Genomic DNA, 19,846 nt, shown 5'->3' on the forward strand with positions numbered 1-19,846 from the left:
TCTCCTAACTTACCGCAAACAGCCAAATTGGCCTTTTTTACCTATTATAATTGTCCAAATCAGTAGGCTATATTAATGGACTTGATATTTCCCTTAAAATAATAATTTCACTTAGATTCTTCATGAGCACAGGTTCAGTTTTATTAAAAATAAAAAATATATAATTGTGTACATTTTTAGTTTCCAAAATTTGAATCTAGAGAAAAATTATAAAATCAAACACATATTTTGATGCAAATACTTTTATTTGTTCATTAATTATAATTTTGATTTCACACACAGATAATTATAATTCATATAACATTTTGTAAATACAATTTACTTTTAAGTTAAAATTTTATTTGCAGGAATATGCGATAGTTTGTACATTTTAACACTTATGCTTTAAAATATAACAAAGATAAAAGAAATTAATATATTCTTATAACTAATTGTATTCTGTATGTATTGCATATTATTGTTCAATAATAATCGTAATTATAATTAATTAAAATATTATTTGAAATTAATTAACATCTTTATTTCATTTAGAATATGTCTGTATAGAAAATTAGTTATATTTAAAAGTTATCAAGTTAATTCAAACACAAATAACAATAACAAAATCTAAACTAAAATTTATTAATCTTAGCAAAATATACAAAATAACATTTTTAAGCCACAGTGGAATATAAAAGAAAATTATAAAAAGACATTGATAAAAAAATAAATCTTTGTATGATGGGTATAAAGAACAATCAAAACATTTACATTGATAACAAATTAAGTTTAAGATTGGTCAAAACAAGTATTTTTACAGTTCATTAGTTTGTATTAAAATTTTCAGTTTTTATTTGTACACTAAAATGTATAAAGTATGTATTTATAAAAATTAACGTTTATTAAAGGTAAATTATTAAAAAAAAATTTTTTAATTTATTTTGGAATCATTAAACATTTTAGTTAAGTTTATTTCTAACCCTTTACCATAATCAAAATGTGATACTTTCAAATTAGTAAAAGAAACGTATATTGATTGCCTACATAACTAAAAATAATTTTTAACATTTTTAATTCCCTTGGATAACAAAATTATTATTTCCTTTTAAATTTAAGTTAAATTCATGGAATCTTATGTTTTTATTAATTATTTTTAAAACAACTGCTTTATGAACTTATTTTCATATTAATAAGAGTGCTGGCTATTTCAGATTAGTTTGTTTTAACTAGTGATGGGCATTTTCGAATATTTTAAATTATCGAATAACAATTCGAATTGTTTTTATACAACTGAATAGTTTATTTTTAACATAAGCTATTCAAAGATATTGTGTAACTATAGAATATTTTTACTATTCAAATAGTTTTTGAAAGACTATCGATTAGTTTGAATAGTGAACCACTATCGAATAGTTCGATAGTTACTATTCGATATTTCCCATCATTAGTTTTAACTATATTCATGATAAAAAAACTGAATGACTTGTCAAATTTTAATTATTATGAGATATATATTATGTGGATAATTTAAATGCGCATATTGACAAAGGATAATTAAGAAAAATAGTGTTTGTAGGACTGAGATACGAAATATAACTCGATTGATTGAAAAAAATGTTTCAAACAAAATGTATAATTTAATGAATAGCTTAAAAAAAACTAACATAATGTGTAATTCATGTTGTAAAATATAATACTTCTTTGGCTCTATTTAACTATGATACAGTAAAATTATTTAATGAAATTTATAAAAAAATTCACTTATACTATAGCATATTTATTTTTGACAAATAATTTATGATTCTAATAAACTACAGAATAATCCGTTTATCAGAAACTACCTAATTACTCCCACAATTAATACAAAATTAAAAAAACAAATTTAATTTTTTAGCTACATGTATTACTTGATTTATTAGCTATTGATTACTTTTAAGTATTATTTTTATAATTCATATAGATATCAACTTTCTTTTTATAAATGCGACATATACAGAGTGATTCTTTTAACGCTAGCCACATAAATGTTCTTAAAATATTAAGTTTTTTGAAAAAATTTTTTCTGTTTTAGTTAGTTACATATGTATTCATTTATATGTTAAAAAATATAAAATGATCTAATAAACAATTTAAAGTCCTCCGGCCAAGGTATTAAAATGAGAATGACTTCTAAAGTTCTGATCCAAAAGATTTTATCGACCAGTAATTTACTTAATTAGATCATTTTCTATTTTATAAACTTTAAATATGTCTATTGCTATATAAAAAAATAAAGTTGATAACCTTATAAGATATAAGGAATGGAAACAATTGTTTTATAACCAAAAATGGAATTACGTATGTAACTAACAAAAACCAAACATTTTCCAAAATTTTAAGAGAAATGAGTGGCTAGCATTAAAAAAATTACTCTGTATATTTACTTAATTTATAAAATAGGAAATGATTTAATAAAAAAAATGACAACTTTTGGACCAATACTTTAGAAGTTCTGGTATTTTAAAAATATAGAATCGGAAGAGCTGCTGGTATGACTATTTTATTATTAGACTTTTCTAGTCTATTCCCGCCTACAAATAAAAATGTTAATAATTTTCATGCTGGTTCAAAATATGTTATCGTCCCGCCATTTTTTTAGATAATTATATAAGCTAGTTAAATATGTATTTTTCCATAAAAAAAATAAGTTAACGCCCCTATAAGTATAAATAGATCATACAAAAAAGTAATTAATAGCTAATATATTAATAATATATAATAAATAATAAAAAACAAAAATTTTTTTTTAACGTTGTATTTATATTATGAGTCATTGAGTGGCTGTTGATGAACGGAACACACTGTGTACCTTATACTATTAATACACGATAAATACAATTACTTACCTTCTAAATAGGTATAACATAAATGGAACGGTATGCAGCATAATAATGTGTAGCATGAAATTAATCACACATTAAAACACTGTAGGACGCAATTGACAAGTACAGTAATCTGTAATAAATACGGTTGCAGTCATTAATAGCCAATATTTAAACAGGATTTTCTGACGGTGGATGCAACGTGCGGTTTTGGCCGACGTTAGTCAAAGCCACAGAACCGATTGGTCCGTTAGATACAATAAATGTCATTGTAGTAGAGCTGCTAACAGTCGAGGCTCTCTTTCCTTTGCCCAACACTGAATCTGCTACAATCGATGGTCGAGTTAATCTGCAACATACCCAACATTCAATGCAAATATAAGTTAGAAACGTTCGTTTGTTAATCATTATTAATGACAATTTAAAAAATAATAATAATGATGATAATATAACGTAAAAAATGTTATTATGCACAACTTTAATAAATGGAAACTCATAAATATTTTCACTAATATTAGCTTCAAACAATCGAGAAAATTGATTTCTCGTTAAATGATAAAAATAACCATGTTTAGCAACAAATTGAGTTGATGAAAACTGTTTTTAAGATTTTATACAAACAAGTGAGGCTAATTAAAACACAAGCACAAGGATGTTCATTTCGCTCTAAGATCTTATCGAAGATACTTCAAACACATAATCATGTTCATAGGATAACGTAAGAATTTATCTACAACAAATTCTTTCAAATATCGAATAGTTGTTGAATTCCAACGTCCTATAGCAAAATTTACTATTCAAATGTAGTATGATGTCAATAAAATATCTTGAATTCTTTAGCTAAATTGTGTAACAATACCCTTTTATTGTGTAAAATATGTATTATGAACTATAATATTTGGACTATATAAATACTTGGCCGCTTTAGTCTATTTATAACTCTTTGGAATTCTAAAAAAGAGACTATTACGGTAAAATATAAAAAATACTTTCTTTCCATTTTTTTTTATAATGTTCATCAAAAAATAATTTTTCATTTTGCTTTATGCCATTGTTGTATCGGTCAAAATGATTTATATGACGTCAATTTTTTCCACTCTAACACTTTTAAATAATCAATAGCAAATTTATATCTATGTGTATTAGTGTGCATTAAAAATAAATCACCCTCTCAATGAATTTATTACCTAAGTAATATTTACGACTAATACACACAATTAATTTTTACTAAAAATTTTTACGCTATCGAACAAATTAAACTTTAAATACTAGCAACATTCGATTTAATAAATCTATACCAATTTTTAACATACTGTCTAATGGATCTCATTCAAAATGCGATAAGAAAATAAATACAATATAATATTAAGCTGTCTATTATATGTTTTACAAAGCGCTATAGCAAAAATTTATTCACTTAGGGGAGCCTACCTTATACTTTAGGCGCTTCCGGCGGTTTCTCTTCGCCTATATGAACACTGGGCCTAAAACATTAAAATGGAATGTTATTAAGATATCTCATCACCTTTGAAAACAGCTAAAACATCAGTCTTAAAATATAATTGTATTTAATCATGTAATCAATGCATTTAATATTCATAATAAATAAAACTGTTGTCGCAAATATACATGTACGTTATCCATCATTAAATATTTTATTTAGAATTGAAAAAATGGTTCATAATTATAATTATATAATATACATTTTATTTTAATTGTAAACACTTAAATAATAATTATGCTTATGTATAATTTTTACTGAGATCATAACACAAAAAAACTAATTTGCAAAACTATATAAAAAATATTTATCAATACAAGTACGTGTCAAATTTGCCTATATTAAGCGCCGTCTTAGTCGGGCCAAAAGTATAATTCTTCCCTCGCTAGATAATACTTTGTTTGACTAAATATTGACCATAAACTTATTAAAAATACACTTCATAGTAAATTTTTGAAAATTAATTTTAAATTTACAATTTAAATTTGAGTTTTTATAATTTTAAATGTACTTTTAAAAAGTTAGCAAAGTTACAAACTCAATTCATAACTTAAAAATTTGAAAATGGTCGAAAGTATTTATTTAAAGTTTTTAGTTAAAGTATTTAAACTATCAATTAGCTCAAATTATTTTCGAAATCAATATATTATCTTAAAACAATGTTATAAAAAGTTATGCACTATAAACTGTTATTATTTTACATTAATTTACATTGAAATATAAAAAAAATTGCTGAATAGTTTTAAAGTGTAGCGTAAAAAATTGTTATCTAGAGAATAAAATGTTTGTTTTAATTCATGACACGTGTTTATAAAACATCAACATGACTTGCACAATATGAGATATTACAGACTTCTATAATAAAACACCATGATACTCTGGAACAATATTGAGTCAATTAATTTTTTTATTACAAACTCAAGACAGAGAGAAAAATACAAATTTTACAGAAATATAAGAATTGATGCAATTTCAATCATACATAGTTTTGCAATAAGCAAAGAACTTAAATAGCGAATACCTTAATACATTTGACTACTAGGAAAGGAAAACTTAATTTTAGTTTTGATAAATGTTTAATTGAAAATAATTCACGTATATAGATTCAAACAATTTATTATTTGACCGCAAATTGGCATGTGTAACAAATAAGACGGAGGCTTTTTTTCAACTTTATATATATATATACATACATAGAAGATGGAAAATAAAGTTTTTCATCTTTTTTCATTATTTTTGTTTAATAATTTACTAAGTAGATTGTTTCCGATTCAATAAAAAACTTCGATGTTGTAATAAAAATAATTTTTAGAGTATTGCATTCTGAACTCAAATAACCCAAAATTTTAAAACCGAGTGAAACTAGGTTTTAAAAAATTTTGAACTATAGTGCAAAATAAATAAATTAGAATAATTAACAACTATACGAATTTTTTTTTTAAAGGTTCCAATTTCAATAGTCTTCATTAGATGGTTTAAAAATAATATGAATTTTATTACACCCTAATCAAATAAATGCCCTGTATACATTTTATTAATTGTTGGTGTAATTTTGAATTTTACACTGAGTAAGTATCACTTCATATTTCTTATATAATAACATTTCTTTTTAAATTATAATAATTTTTTTGATGTTAACACAATAATAATGTTTATGTTAACACTCAGCAGAATAATACACAGTAAATTTAAAGAGCACCTTTTTAAATATCACAACTTCTAGGTTTTATAACAAAAAAGAATTATGCAGCTTGAATATCATAAAAACTAATATAATAAAATAAAATAAAAAGAACAAACTATAGCTAATTATAACATTATTTTACAAATATTTATTACACTATACTTTTTATTCATTAAAAATTACACGTTGATAAAAATATATATATATATATATATTCTAAGCTTATTAGAGTTATTTAATATCACTTTAAGTATTTTAATATTAACATAAATTTGTATCATGTTTATTTAATAACTTTTCATTAATCATTTGTTTCATAATAGGATTTTTATTATTACTTTTATCATACCAAATTGTTCGATAAAAAAAATCTATATTATTCAAGTTATTATAAAAGTCAAAATATTGAAATCATCTAATTCATAAAAAATAAAATATGACAAGTTATCAGAAAATTTGACAAACCTTTATTAATTGGCAATGCTTGTCAGTAAATAAATAGTAACATTAAAAATTATTTAACTATTTTATAAATTAATTGTCGACCCTAGTTTAAACTAAACTTCCAAATTTTTAATTGTGCTGTACAAAATAAGCTATCTGTGATCCTACTCCGAGAATGAATATGTTTATAGTACTGTATACGAGGCTACTGTTAGAAATTATTTAATAATTATAATATGTTAGTATAATATTTTAATATAAACGTTAATTTTACAGCAAAGTAAAATAATTTAGACAAAAAATATGGAAAATTCGTATAAAAACATAACATTTTTATCATTATTCATCCAAATTTTACATTATGTTCTATGTGTTCATCAATTTGTATCATGAAACTTCCAATATATGTATGTGAAAATTCAGATATATTTATTTAAAAAAATATATAGAGAGATTTTAACCAAAATGTTATAGACCTCCACTATCGACAATGTAATGAAAACAAAGTTTCAGTGAAAGAGAAAACGTGAAACGCATATTTTATGAAAAAGATCTAGTCTGGCCACGTTGATCGACGATGATTATCCGAAATAACATAACTCGCATAATATTTTTGATACTAACATACAAATATTATAGCTCAAGATAATTAAGTAAATGTAAATTATTATAAATAAGTATTATTAATGGGTTTATATAAAACGCGTAATACCAAATCATTAAATAAAAATCCTACATTGTCAGAATATGTAATCCATCATATTTTAAATAAAGGTCAGCATTAGCATTTAATAATAAGAAAATCAAGTTTCATGATCAGCATAAAAAATATTTTCATCTATGATTAGTATATTTTACGGTAACCTTGGTGAACAATATTTGTTTCAAAAGTGGCAGCTAGACCGTAAGACGGCTAGGTCACACTAGAATACCGTTTTACCTCAAACCTGTTTAAATCGCTATAACTGAAGTGGAAGAAGTGTCACCTGGGAGGATGACGGCTAACCACACATCAAATAAGTATCGAGAGCATAATTAAATAACAAATAACCACATATATTAAAGGTTCTTCAATGAGTATCTTAAATTTAAAGGGTAGCGGGGGGCCCTTAAATACTAATGGCCAGTGAAGCGGCATACATAAAGTAGTTAAATACAAATAATAAATAACATTAAAGAATAATATAAAACTCAACAGAATAAATGAAGTTGTTGATAGTGATGAGTGGACTGTATGAGATCTTGTGGTGATGGTGTCGAACATCTGAGTATCACGAGTCAGAGTGTAGATCCAGGCACGTAATAGTGGACGAAAACAGACGACGGAAAAGCGACTACGGCAGTGAAGTTACTTAGTGATGGTCAGGGCCCAATCACTGAAGGCGCGCAAGGGCACGAGAACTTTGAGCACAAGGGTGCAATAAAAAAATAATAAAAACTATGGCGTACAACGGGCGAACAATTTACCATTCCAGCGAAGGCGCTTGTTATAAAAAAAATACAATGACACATACAACAATTGACTCGCTAAATTACGACAATGAACTATACACGGATGACAATTGACACGGAGGTCATTGATTTGTCGTGCTGGGTGGACAAATGGGTGAGTGAAGCATGACGCTAGAGATTAGCTGTCCACGATATAATATAATCAACGGTATTTATGACAACTAGTAGTCCACTAGTTCTTTTCTAAAGGCGTTCTCTACCGAACAATATTTAAATCAAGAAAACACTCTGAATATAAATACAAGTGTATATATAAAAAATAATATAAATATTTATTTGAAAAAGAAAGTATTTTTTTTCTCATTATGAAAGAAAATAAAAAATTATATTTACTTTTTATTATTTTAAAAATACCTGATAGTTATAGTATAACAAATATTCAATTTACAGAATTTTTTTTTAACAAAGGATATAACTTTATTCTGGATGATATTGATAACGCTAAACATATCTAGTGTGATTGTTGCACCGTTAATCCTTGGAGCCAATTTTTGACACTAACTCAAACACTCTCAAATTCTCCTAATATTAACGTTTTAGTTCGTCCTAAATACACTTACTGACCAGCCTCACGTAATAAAATGCCTACTATATCAGATATATTTATTAATTAGACTCCAAACCTATTTACATAATATATTTTATCTTTGCTCAGATTATTCAATTGTTATACTCTCTTTAAACGGTCAACTTTTTCTTAAATATTATATAAACATTTTGACACATTTTCAATTGATTGGATTAAATTTAAATAATTTAAATAAAACAAAAAAATGTATTATACGTCTTACTATTGTGTCCACGCTTAAGTACATCCACTGGTACATTAATTCAAATATTAAACGAAAGAAAAATTCTTAAATTTTTTGTTAGCAATAATTATAACTTCTTGTTTTCAACATCCCAACTATATGGTGTCGGCAACTCTTATCCTGAACTTCAACTTGGCACAATCTCCCATACCATCTACGCACACATTATCCGTCATCATATTCAATAACATCCCTCCATCTCTTTTTTGGTCTTTCTCTACCTCTTCTTCCTTCATCATTAATTTCTATAACTGTTTTTATAGCTTTCGATTTCTCTCTCCTCATAACATGACCAAACCATCTAAGTCTATTTTCTCTCATCTTATCCACAATTGACGCTACACATATACTCTCTACGTATACTATAAATTGTTTTTATTGTTAAACATATATTAGAAATTTAAATACAAAATTCGTTATGTACTATTTTTTTTATCGTTCGGGGTTAAACTTTTATTAAATAACTAAGATTTATTAAAGATAAATAAAAAAAGGATGCTAAGTACGAAATTAGTTGTACGTTTATTTCACACAAGCGATGGGTGCGCTGTACAAAGGGATACTACTACTCAATTATAAAATCTGGCGACATTACGGCTACCGATAAAAATTACACGACAATGACGACATTTATTATATAAACAAATATGAAATGTGATGACACTTTATAGAAATAATATCTTGGAAGAATATTAACATTATACTTGGAATATAAATATTTTATAAATACTGTATAACATTTTATACAATATTAATATTTTAGTGTATATATGTTGTCAGATAAGTTTTTACTCTCAATTTTTTAGATTTCGTGCACACTTAACAATCATTTTATATTAGCTTATAAAAATATAATTACTACATAGAATTTTTTAAATATTTACTATAACAAAATCAAAACCTCTCCATATCCTTGAAAGTATTTTTCAGATTGTCTGCAATTAATCTCATTATCAACTGAACGCGCCTTTTTTTTTTTTACTAATACAACTCAGAAATAATTTGTGTTTTCATGAAAAAAAAAATTGTTAAAAAATGACATATACTAAAAGTTTATGAAAATCTCATTTTTAACCTTGTTAAAATGCTTACTCCCGAATTATTAATAAATTTAATTATGATTTTATATTATTATATTATGAATTTGAAAATATAAGTGTCGATAAGGAGTAGTGATTTAATTGAAAAATCATCGTAATTTATCAGATAAAAGAAGGAATGAATAAGTTTTTATGTCATACAACTAGATAAAAAATTGACCAATAAGACATTTAGTAATGACTATTGTTAATTTTAAGATCATTTATATTACTTTAAATGTCATAATATTAAAAATTGGTTACAATGCTAATACTATGAAGTTAATTGTTAATACTATCTCCTCAAATACAAGTGAACATTTAGGGAAAAATTTATTTACTATCTTGCATATTTATTCAAAAACAAAATTGTTAACCATTATTAAAAAACAAAACATTTTTTAAAACGAAGTTTCTATTTTAAATAGTTTCTAATTCACAAACAGACAATAAATTATTGCTTTGTTGCACAATTATATATATTTTTTAAATATTCTTTACATTCAAAAACTTAAGGAAGAATAAATTTCTAAATATAAAATAACACGCTGAAAATTAAATCATTTTTTGTTTCAAAATAGTGAAGAGAATTTTTTTTAAAAACCAAACATTCTTTTATAAAATTAAATACTAAACAAATCGTATTATCTCAGTTTAAAATAATAAAATCCAATTGAAAATAGTAAATTATAATAAAATTTTATAACAATATCACATAGCGAATAATTTTTTATAAAACATCTGAGGTTAATAAAAACAAATTAGCATACCTGACACTTTCAGACCTTGTATTTGGTGACCAATCCTTGGAGTAAGTAAATCTTCGGCTACCATTCGTTCTTAAATTTCTAGCATCATTCCAACGAATAAAGTGATGTTTTAACGTGTTTTTGACCTCTGAATTGACAAAACAATAGAATATTGCGACAATGAATCCCTAAAATAATTTGTTCATATCATTAAATTTTCAACTAGATAAAAATATAAAGATTGTTTAAATGACCGACAAATTCTAGTAAGTAATAACTTGAAAAATGTTTGTATCATATTACTAAAAATAATAACATTCCCTATATTAACTTTCACTATTGTCCTATCAATTCATGGTATTTCCGATATTTAAATTACATGAATGAATTTATGATTTTCTTTTTTAAACTTTCAAATAATATACACAATTATATAGATTATTTATATCATTATTAATATAGACATTTTTAGAGATTGACTAAAAAATTGGGGTTATTTTAAATTTAAGAAGTTTCAGTTAATCAAATTTACTGTATTATTCTACATGGTTAAATATTGAAGAGTAAGAAGTATCCGCGGTATCTTCTTCTATCTCCCTGAAATTCTATTCAACAAGTCGTATTTATCGGTCTTCTAGCCTTCAAAAGTAGAAAGAAAGTATTTAAAGCTTCTGCAACCATATACGACTGTCACCGGGATAGAAATGTAAAATCAATGAAAATTAAGAATGATTTATAAATGAGTTATTTCATTTTTTTTTTTTTTTTTATAATAAAATTATTACTACATATTTCATAAAATGAATTCCTTACTTGCATAGATAAAAGCAACGCTCGTCCATAAATGTAAAAATTGGCATATATGTTATTTCCACTGGGTCCACACATAGTTAAAATATACGTGACGCCTAGCAAGGGAATAAGAATTAATAAAGCTTTGCTGGCTCTTCGAAATTGTTGTGTTTCTGCCGAATTTGCTGATCGTAACTTCGTTATAAGAACCTAAAAATACATTAAATGATATTTATTCAGAGTAAAACGACCTCTGAACAAAAAATATACAATGCCACTTTTCAGTTTAATGATCCTTCACCAAATAAAGTATTAAAAAACAAATGTGAATACTGGATGTTAATATAAATATACCACCACTGATGCATAATTTTACAATAAACATATTAAATTAATATATACATTTAAAATGAATTTTATGTAACTTACCCACATTATGCATGAAAGGAATATCAGGTTTACTATTAACACCAATATGGCTGGGATTTGATAAATCCAATCGTGTACAGGGTGTGGGTCTATCCATTTACAACGAGCATTATCCTATAAAATAATAAAAGTTTTGGTTATTTTTTTTTAGTGTAAGAAAGCTAAACTATATGTATACATGAATACATATTATGAAACAGGGTAAATGGAATTGAATATAAATTTATTTTCGGTATCATATCGCAGGTGTTTTTTAAACTGAAACAAATGTGAAAAAAAAACAATAATTGTTCGAGAAAACCACAACAATCCTTAAAATTTTTAAAGTATTTGAGCAATTTCAATTCAACGATTTGTAACATTATAATCATACAATAAAATATTCTACCCTATAGTTTTGTAATAAAAAAAATCCAATAGGAATCAATCAAATCATCAATGAACAATGAATAACAGAAAATAATTTTAGCTCCAAAAGAACAAAATTGATAAAAATCGAAAGTGAAATTGCAATTACAATTTTTATTGTTTGGAATACATTTAATATAAATAAGTTGTATAAGTTTAATTAGGTTAATTAATTTAGAGATTTTTATTATAAAATATTAATTTAGTTATATATTTTTGTAAGAAAGTTCTTGGGTCATTTGAATTAATTATTATAAGTCAATTTTAAGTGGTGTACATCACTTTAATACTAGCTTTTATATTTAAGATAAAAATTAATATGGTTTTAATAACGCTATTTTTTTATGACCTATGAGATACTTTTAAAAAAGTATTGTGTAAACAACAAATGAAAAAAATATAGTTGGAATTGTGTAAAATATAATATAATATAAATTTTAATAATTATTAAACTAGACAATTACAATTGTTTAATCTTTTATATTTAATAGATTACTTACCATGTTTCCACTTGGTGAGATTATCTTGGCTATACTCCATATTATCATTATAATAAGCGGTATGCCTGAAAACAAAGATGTAATATTAACTAAATACAATTTTTAGTTTTCCACGTCAATTAAATAAAACAGAAATTAATTTTTAAAATAATTTAAATTCAAGACGAAATAATATGTGTATACTTATATATTGTATTCTACCACATATCTTAAATGTCCAATATACTAAAATATATAACCAGATTAAAATTTACTGTTCAATGAATTTTAAATAATTTTACTATCATTTAAAATAAAAAATAAATGGTATTAATATATTTACCATACAAATAAAATCATTTTAAATAATCCTAGGTAAGACAAAGTTTAAGAAATAATCTAAAAGCTTTACAAACTAGGGTCTAGTGGTGAAAAATATTTATTTTCATAAATTTTTCAGATAGAAAAAATAAGTGCTGCTAAAATAAGTACTTTTTATAGACCATTTATAACAAAAATCCAAAAAAAAAAAATTTTTAATTTCCACATATTATAGGAGATCTATTCCCTATATTATGTTCTTATAACGCCCTTAGTTTAAAAATAAAACCCAGCACAGTGGGGTCATGGCATAGTTGGACCCAGCATAGATATCTGACAATGATTAAAATCACTATCATAAAAAACGCTTCGATGCAAATCACTATACAGTAGTATAGTGGGGTCGAGGAGCAATTGGAATGTGGCATAGTTGGGACAAATATAAAATTTATCTGACAGTGATTAAAATCACTATCCTAAAAAACGCTTAGATGCAAATCTGTAGATAGTGTTTAATTTAAAAAAATTAATGGATTATTCCAAAAGCTACAGGATCTCCTATTTCATTATTTATATTCTGATTACAAGTTGTATGATTTAGAAGTGTAATATATGAATAAATAAATATATATATATATATTAATAATATATAAATATAAATAGTACTTATCACAAAAAAATTATAATGATCCATACATTTTTCAAAAAGTTATAGCATTATAAAGTTAAGAATATAAAAAAGAATTTTTTTACAAAAATCGTATTGTTTTTATTAACTTTGATGTCTGTTTTTATCATGAAAAATTTTTTTTTTTGTTATAATAAAGTATATTACATTAGCTTTAATTTAAGATATATATAAAAGTGTCAGTATTTCCGAAACACTTACAAAAGTTAAGTTGAAAAAGTTCTACTTTCTATATGCATTTTTAAAATTTAAACGCCCCCTGTATTTAGGAAAATGGTCTGATTTAAAAAAAAGTAAGTCGAATGAACAAGGGATATAAATATTATTTCTCATAAAAAAATTGTATTGATCCATACATTTTTCAAAAAGTTGGAGCATTTTAGAGTTAAAAATGTAAAATATAAGATCGAGAATTTTAACACAAAAATAGCATACGGTAGCCATTTTCACCGTGAAGACAAAATAAAGTCCAAAATTTTTTTTTTCCATAATAAAGTATATTACATTAGCTTTAATTTAAGATATATATAAAAGTGTCAGTATTTCCGGAACACTTTCAAAAGTTAAGTTGAAAAAGTTAATTTTTAAAAATGATAGGTAAGGACATTTTGCATTTATTAAAAAAAAAATTATATTCTGGAAAAGTTATGACAGTTTTAAGTAAAATAAATTGAAAAAATTAGTGATTTTTAAATTTGTAATTTTTTTGGAGATTTCCCCCATTTACGGAGAACGAGGGAAAATTTTTCAATTTTTGAGGGTAATGTCTTCGACTAGATACGATTTGTGATCTATTAACACAAAAAAATAAATAAATAAAAAAAAACACATGTGCGACGCGAAATACTCGGACGACCAATCGCCGAGTGAAATCACGTCTAAAGGTTCCTTTAGATAAAATTAAAAGAAAGCGTTTTTAATGGACTGTAATTTTTTTATCTAATTTAATATGTATTCTCTAATACAGTAACAACAATGGTTTATCTTAAATCTATTGTTAGTACTTATATTTAAAACTAATATACTAAAATACAACAACATAAATTTTTTGTAATTAATATTTTGACAAACAGAAAATGTATAGTCTGACCTTGCTTTCTGTACCCAAAGAAGATAGTGAATGTGTCAAGTAAAGCAGTTGAGCCCGACGCAATCAACAGAGTGAATTGAACACATAAAACCGTCAAAGAAAACAAAATCAACAAAATAACGCACTAGAGTCCGTGATACACAAAACCACTCTAGGCATGCCGATACGCGAATGACACCTTCGCGACCACCGCCACACACTACCCCAACAAGTAAACCAGTTGTGACAGGTCGCGCTCTTGTTGAAGAGAATGAAAAATCGGCGCTCACCCACCAAACTGTTTCGTCACGACCGAACAACACATAATAGTAATATTTATACCTCCTCAGCTTCGCATCGAAGCTAAAAAACCTTAAATTATATATCAATATAAAGTAATAAAACTAATTAAGATTTCTACAGATAAAGTAAAATAAACTATGGTGTATTATACTAAATCCCAATTTATTTATTTGAAATAGTCTATATAATAGCTTGTATTTTGTTCTTTAAATGGTAATCTGGCTATGTTCAAATATAAAATAAACAACATAAGACCAAAATTTGAAAAAAATAAAATGTATAATTTATGAACAACAACTTTATGACAGTCCTAAAAATGATGTCTTTGCTACCAATAATATTCTCGTAAAAATGATATAAGGCTATTTTTATAGAACATTATGACACTTACGACACGATTTAGTCTGCACCCGGTACTTATTGTGTATTGTGTTTTATTTGTTTAAGATCTCAGTTCATGCTTTAATATAAGTTATTTAAAAGATTAAACAAAAACTGATATTAAACGCGAATGTAATTGTGATATCAGGAGTTTATGTCACCTTTTCTTTGAACAGGTGACATACTTCGTTTTTAGTGATTTATTTTCATCATACAAAATATATTTTCAAATACCTAATGAACCATTATATAAAAAAAAAAAATTTACCTTAGTAACATAATTAAAAAAAATTAAAAAATATTTCTATTGCAAACTATAATATCATTATCATTACATAATGATATTACAATTACCAACCAATTTTTATTTTAAGAATAGTCATTCATTATAATTACATAAGTCATATATACAAAGTGATTCTTACTTCATTGATTATTTAATTAATAAAAAAATAAAAATAATATTGAGAATTTGTTATTTAATTGGATAGTGGTATATGAATCAGTCCATTATGACACCTTCCTTGAAAAAAAATTTCCGTAATCGACATAATGATACATCAATCGTCTTAAGATAAATCAAAATTAATAATAAATTTTGAATATCAAAGAAATATAAATTTATAAAAAAATTATTAGCCAGTGTGAGTGCCAGTGTTGTATAATCAACATCTTCGAAGGAAAAATAACAGAGAAAAATCAAGTGGACGCCCAAAAAAATAATATTTTGAAAATATCCTAAAATCAAATTAATTTGAGATACGATCAATTTTGTGTGATTTTGTTATCACTAAAATTTTTTTTTACATTAACATGGACTATTTTCAAATACAGCTGGAGATAGATAACGAATAATGTCACCATGTGTTATCATTTTCCAATAAAAAATTTAATATTTTGTGTTATCCATGTCTATGTTTTTGTTTCAATAAAGAATTTGGCGTTAAACAGAGAAGAGTGGCATCAACGACAAGACATTTCCTTAAATAGATGATGATGATAAGTCAGTGTGAATACTCGGTATAAAATGAAACAATTTTATTGTTATTAATAGTTAAAAAAAATTAATTAATTTAAAACTAAAACTTAAAGAAAACTGCTAACAATTGAGATATTTTTCATATATTTTTGTAATGAAATATATCAAGATATTCAATGTAAAAATCAAATTCTTTCATTTTTTTTTTTTTAGTATATTTTATATATTTTGAGTATGTGTTTAGCGTTGATAATGGTAAGATTGTTTTCGAAATACGTATCCGCGACTTTTCAGTAATTTTTTGTGGCATTCGAGCTTAATAGTTTTAATATAATAATAATTTTATTAAAATTTTGTATAATATTCATAATCTAGGATTAAAAAAAAAGTCATTATTTTTTATATAATTGAAAATATTTATATGTCATACAGTATACTATGGCTAAGGCGCCTCCAAGTCTAAGTTTATACATATTACAACATTTACAGTATAATTTTTATTTTTTATCACTAATAAAAAATAAATTTAAATGCTGTTTTTATTTTTTCAACATTTCATAATAACAATTTTTTAGCATTTTTTTTACAGAGAATTTTGATTGATGGATAACAATTTTAGGAAAAGTACTAATTGAGTTTCAATACGTGCAGAGTGTGTGCAGTTAATAGTGTGTGTATGCATACTCCGTCGATTTCGAATCCATTTTATGTATTAAAATGCATGTAACTCAATAAGTACTAGCCCTAAAAGATTTATCGATCAATCAAACTTTTTGTCAGAAAAAAATTAAACATTTTTATTTTAAAATGTTGAAAAAGTTATAAGATTTTTGCTTTGATGATTAATGTATTTATTTTTTTTATTATTTGTCAATCATTATTTTTTTTCAGCTCTCACTAGACCGATTTTTCTCAACGATACATCAAAAGATCACAATTCTTATCTAGTTGAAGACATTACCCCAAAAAATTAGCATTTTTTCCTCGTTTCCCGTTAATTATGAAAATCCCCCAAAAAATTAAGATTTTTAAAATCAGTAAATTTTGACATTTTTTACCCTTTTAGCTTCGATGTGAAGCTGAGAAGGTATTAATTTTACTATGTGTTTTATTTTTTTTTGTGTATCTCTGTTACCACTTTTTCTCAGCTCTCGCCGAACCGATTTTATTGAACGAGAAGTCAAAAGATCACAAATTGTATACAGTCGAAGACATTATCCTCAAAAATTTAAAAAATTTCTTCGTTTCCCGTAAATGGGGAAAATCTCCAAAAAAATTACAAATTTAAAAAATGCTAATTTTAGACATTTTTTGAATTTTTTTTACTTAAAGCTGCCATAATTTTTTTTAAAAATGATCAAATGAATAAAAAAATTTTTTTATAGATACGTGAGATATTTACCTATCATTTTTTTTTATATATCTGACCCTTTACCTGCTCAAATGGGGGGGGCTCAAAATAACAACTTTTTCAACTTAATTTTTGAAAGTGTTCTGGAAATACTGACACTTTTATATAAATTTTGAACATTATTTCCCAGTTAACTTTATTGAATGCCTTCTCAATGTCAATAAAGGCAATAAACGTTGACTTATCTTTCCGTATTCTTTTTTCCACTATTAATCGAACTTATCGCTTCTCTTGTACTCCTAATTTTTTTAAATCTGAATTGGTCATCTGATAATATGTCTTCTAACTTTTCATTCTCTTAACATTATTTTCGTTAAAATCTTTGAATTGTGTGAGGCAAGCAAATTGTTCATAATTCTTAGCTGATGTCTTCATTGGTATGAGAATAATTATTCTCTTTAAAAATTGGGTAGGTATATCCGCCGTTTTGTAAATATTTCTAATAAGTTTAAATAAGTAAGTATTGCATCAAGACTTTGAACTTTTATATACGTTTGCCATTTAAGTAATAAATACTTTATAATTTTTTATAATTTCTCCGTAAAAATTACAATACTAAATTATTAAATATCAATTTCATATTTAATTGCTATAATAAATATTTATTCATATATTACACTTATAAATTATAAAACTTTTAAAAAAATTGTAAATAGGTTATAAATAAGGAAATAGGAGATTATGTTGCTTTTGGAATAATCTACCAATTTTTTTTAAATTAAACACTACCTACAGATTAGCATTGAAGCTTTTTTATAATAATGATTTTAATCACTGTCAGATTAAATCTATACTGGGCCCAACTATGCCACGTCCCCACTGTGCCGCGACCCCGCTGTGTTGGATTTTTTCTCTTAATAATAAAAAACTGTCTTTTCTTAACAAAATAAACTAACTTACTAAATTTTTTACTAGTACACTGTTTGCTTTTTCTCCTCACAAACTAGTCAAGTAAGTGTTAACTTATACTAAATGTTGTGTTTTATTGATTAATATTGTTTATTGTACAATTAAAATTATCTTAATTGCACAGGATGATTGATTAACTATGCCCTTCAAATTATCCCTGAAAACCTTATTTTTTTTTTTTTGAAATATTTTGTTTCTATTTTATGCTACTCAGTAAGTAAGATTACATTTTTATGATCATCCNTTTTTTTTTTGAAATATTTTGTTTCTATTTTATGTTACTCAGTAAGTAAGATTACATTTTTATGATCATCCCTTATGTTATAAATCAGTATCAACTTTTAATTTTTTAATAGAACCCTAATTTTTTTTAATATAATCAGATTAGATTTAGTTTTAAAAAAATTTTTCGAAAATGGTTTTTTTTATTTTCTTCAATTATCATCGAGCTATGATTCATTAAAATTTAGGGGACATGATTATTACTTACGTTGATTTATAAAAGACGCCCAAATTTTACGGGTCGTAAATCGATAATCGAAAACAATACACTGATAGTTCTTATCGGTACACTAAATATTAATGTTACTGTATTTACCCAACTACTGTTTTATTTGTTAAATATTCAAAACTTTAAATAGTGATATCTCGTTTAGAATTTATTAAAATTGATTTTTTCTTAATGCTAAACAAGATAAATAAAAAATAAAAACTGAGTTGCTATTTGAATAACTAAAGTTGATATTAATTTATGGATCAAGGGATGAAGATGGAATCTTTATCCTTCTTGTCAAGTTAATAAACAAAGATTTATAACAAATACAATAATTACATATATGATAATACTAATATTTTTAGAGAAAATTCGTAAGGCATAGTTAGTCAATCACTCTGTATCTAGGGGCAAAAAAAATGTTGTTTCTTGGCCTATAGACTTATGCAATTTGGATGATTTATCTTGGTGATTGAGTAATTTTATTACACATGATTAGATAAATATACACGTGATTTCTAATGTTATTATGCGCTAGGTCTTTTACAATCATTCAAAAAATT

At 24.8% G+C, this 19,846-nt stretch overlaps 1 protein-coding gene across 6 annotated transcripts in view; it reads right to left on the reverse strand.

Moving 5' to 3' along the window:
* Window positions 1-353: 353 nt before the first annotated feature.
* The window catches only part of LOC126895446 (diuretic hormone receptor-like), a 45,622-nt gene continuing 26,129 nt past the window's right edge, over window positions 354-19,846 (reverse strand). For 2 of the 6 annotated variants that reach the window (XM_050667301.1, XM_050667302.1), the window contains exons 9-13: window positions 12,751-12,815; window positions 11,843-11,956; window positions 11,435-11,623; window positions 10,643-10,809; window positions 862-3,189 (exon numbers count right to left, since the gene is read on the reverse strand). In XM_050667301.1, coding sequence (XP_050523258.1) covers window positions 3,012-3,189; window positions 10,643-10,809; window positions 11,435-11,623; window positions 11,843-11,956; window positions 12,751-12,815 — 713 coding nt within the window. In that variant the 3' untranslated portion in view covers window positions 862-3,011. Of the gene's footprint in view, window positions 841-861; window positions 3,190-4,271; window positions 4,325-10,642; window positions 10,810-11,434; window positions 11,624-11,842; window positions 11,957-12,750; window positions 12,816-19,846 lie in introns of those variants that run through there. The other 4 variants (XR_007701655.1, XM_050667305.1, XM_050667303.1 and 1 more) reach the window with 4 other exon arrangements.

Source organism: Daktulosphaira vitifoliae, unplaced genomic scaffold (genome assembly GCF_025091365.1).
Source record: "Daktulosphaira vitifoliae isolate Bord-2020 unplaced genomic scaffold, ASM2509136v1 Scaffold_1, whole genome shotgun sequence".
NCBI lineage: Eukaryota > Metazoa > Arthropoda > Insecta > Hemiptera > Phylloxeridae > Daktulosphaira > Daktulosphaira vitifoliae.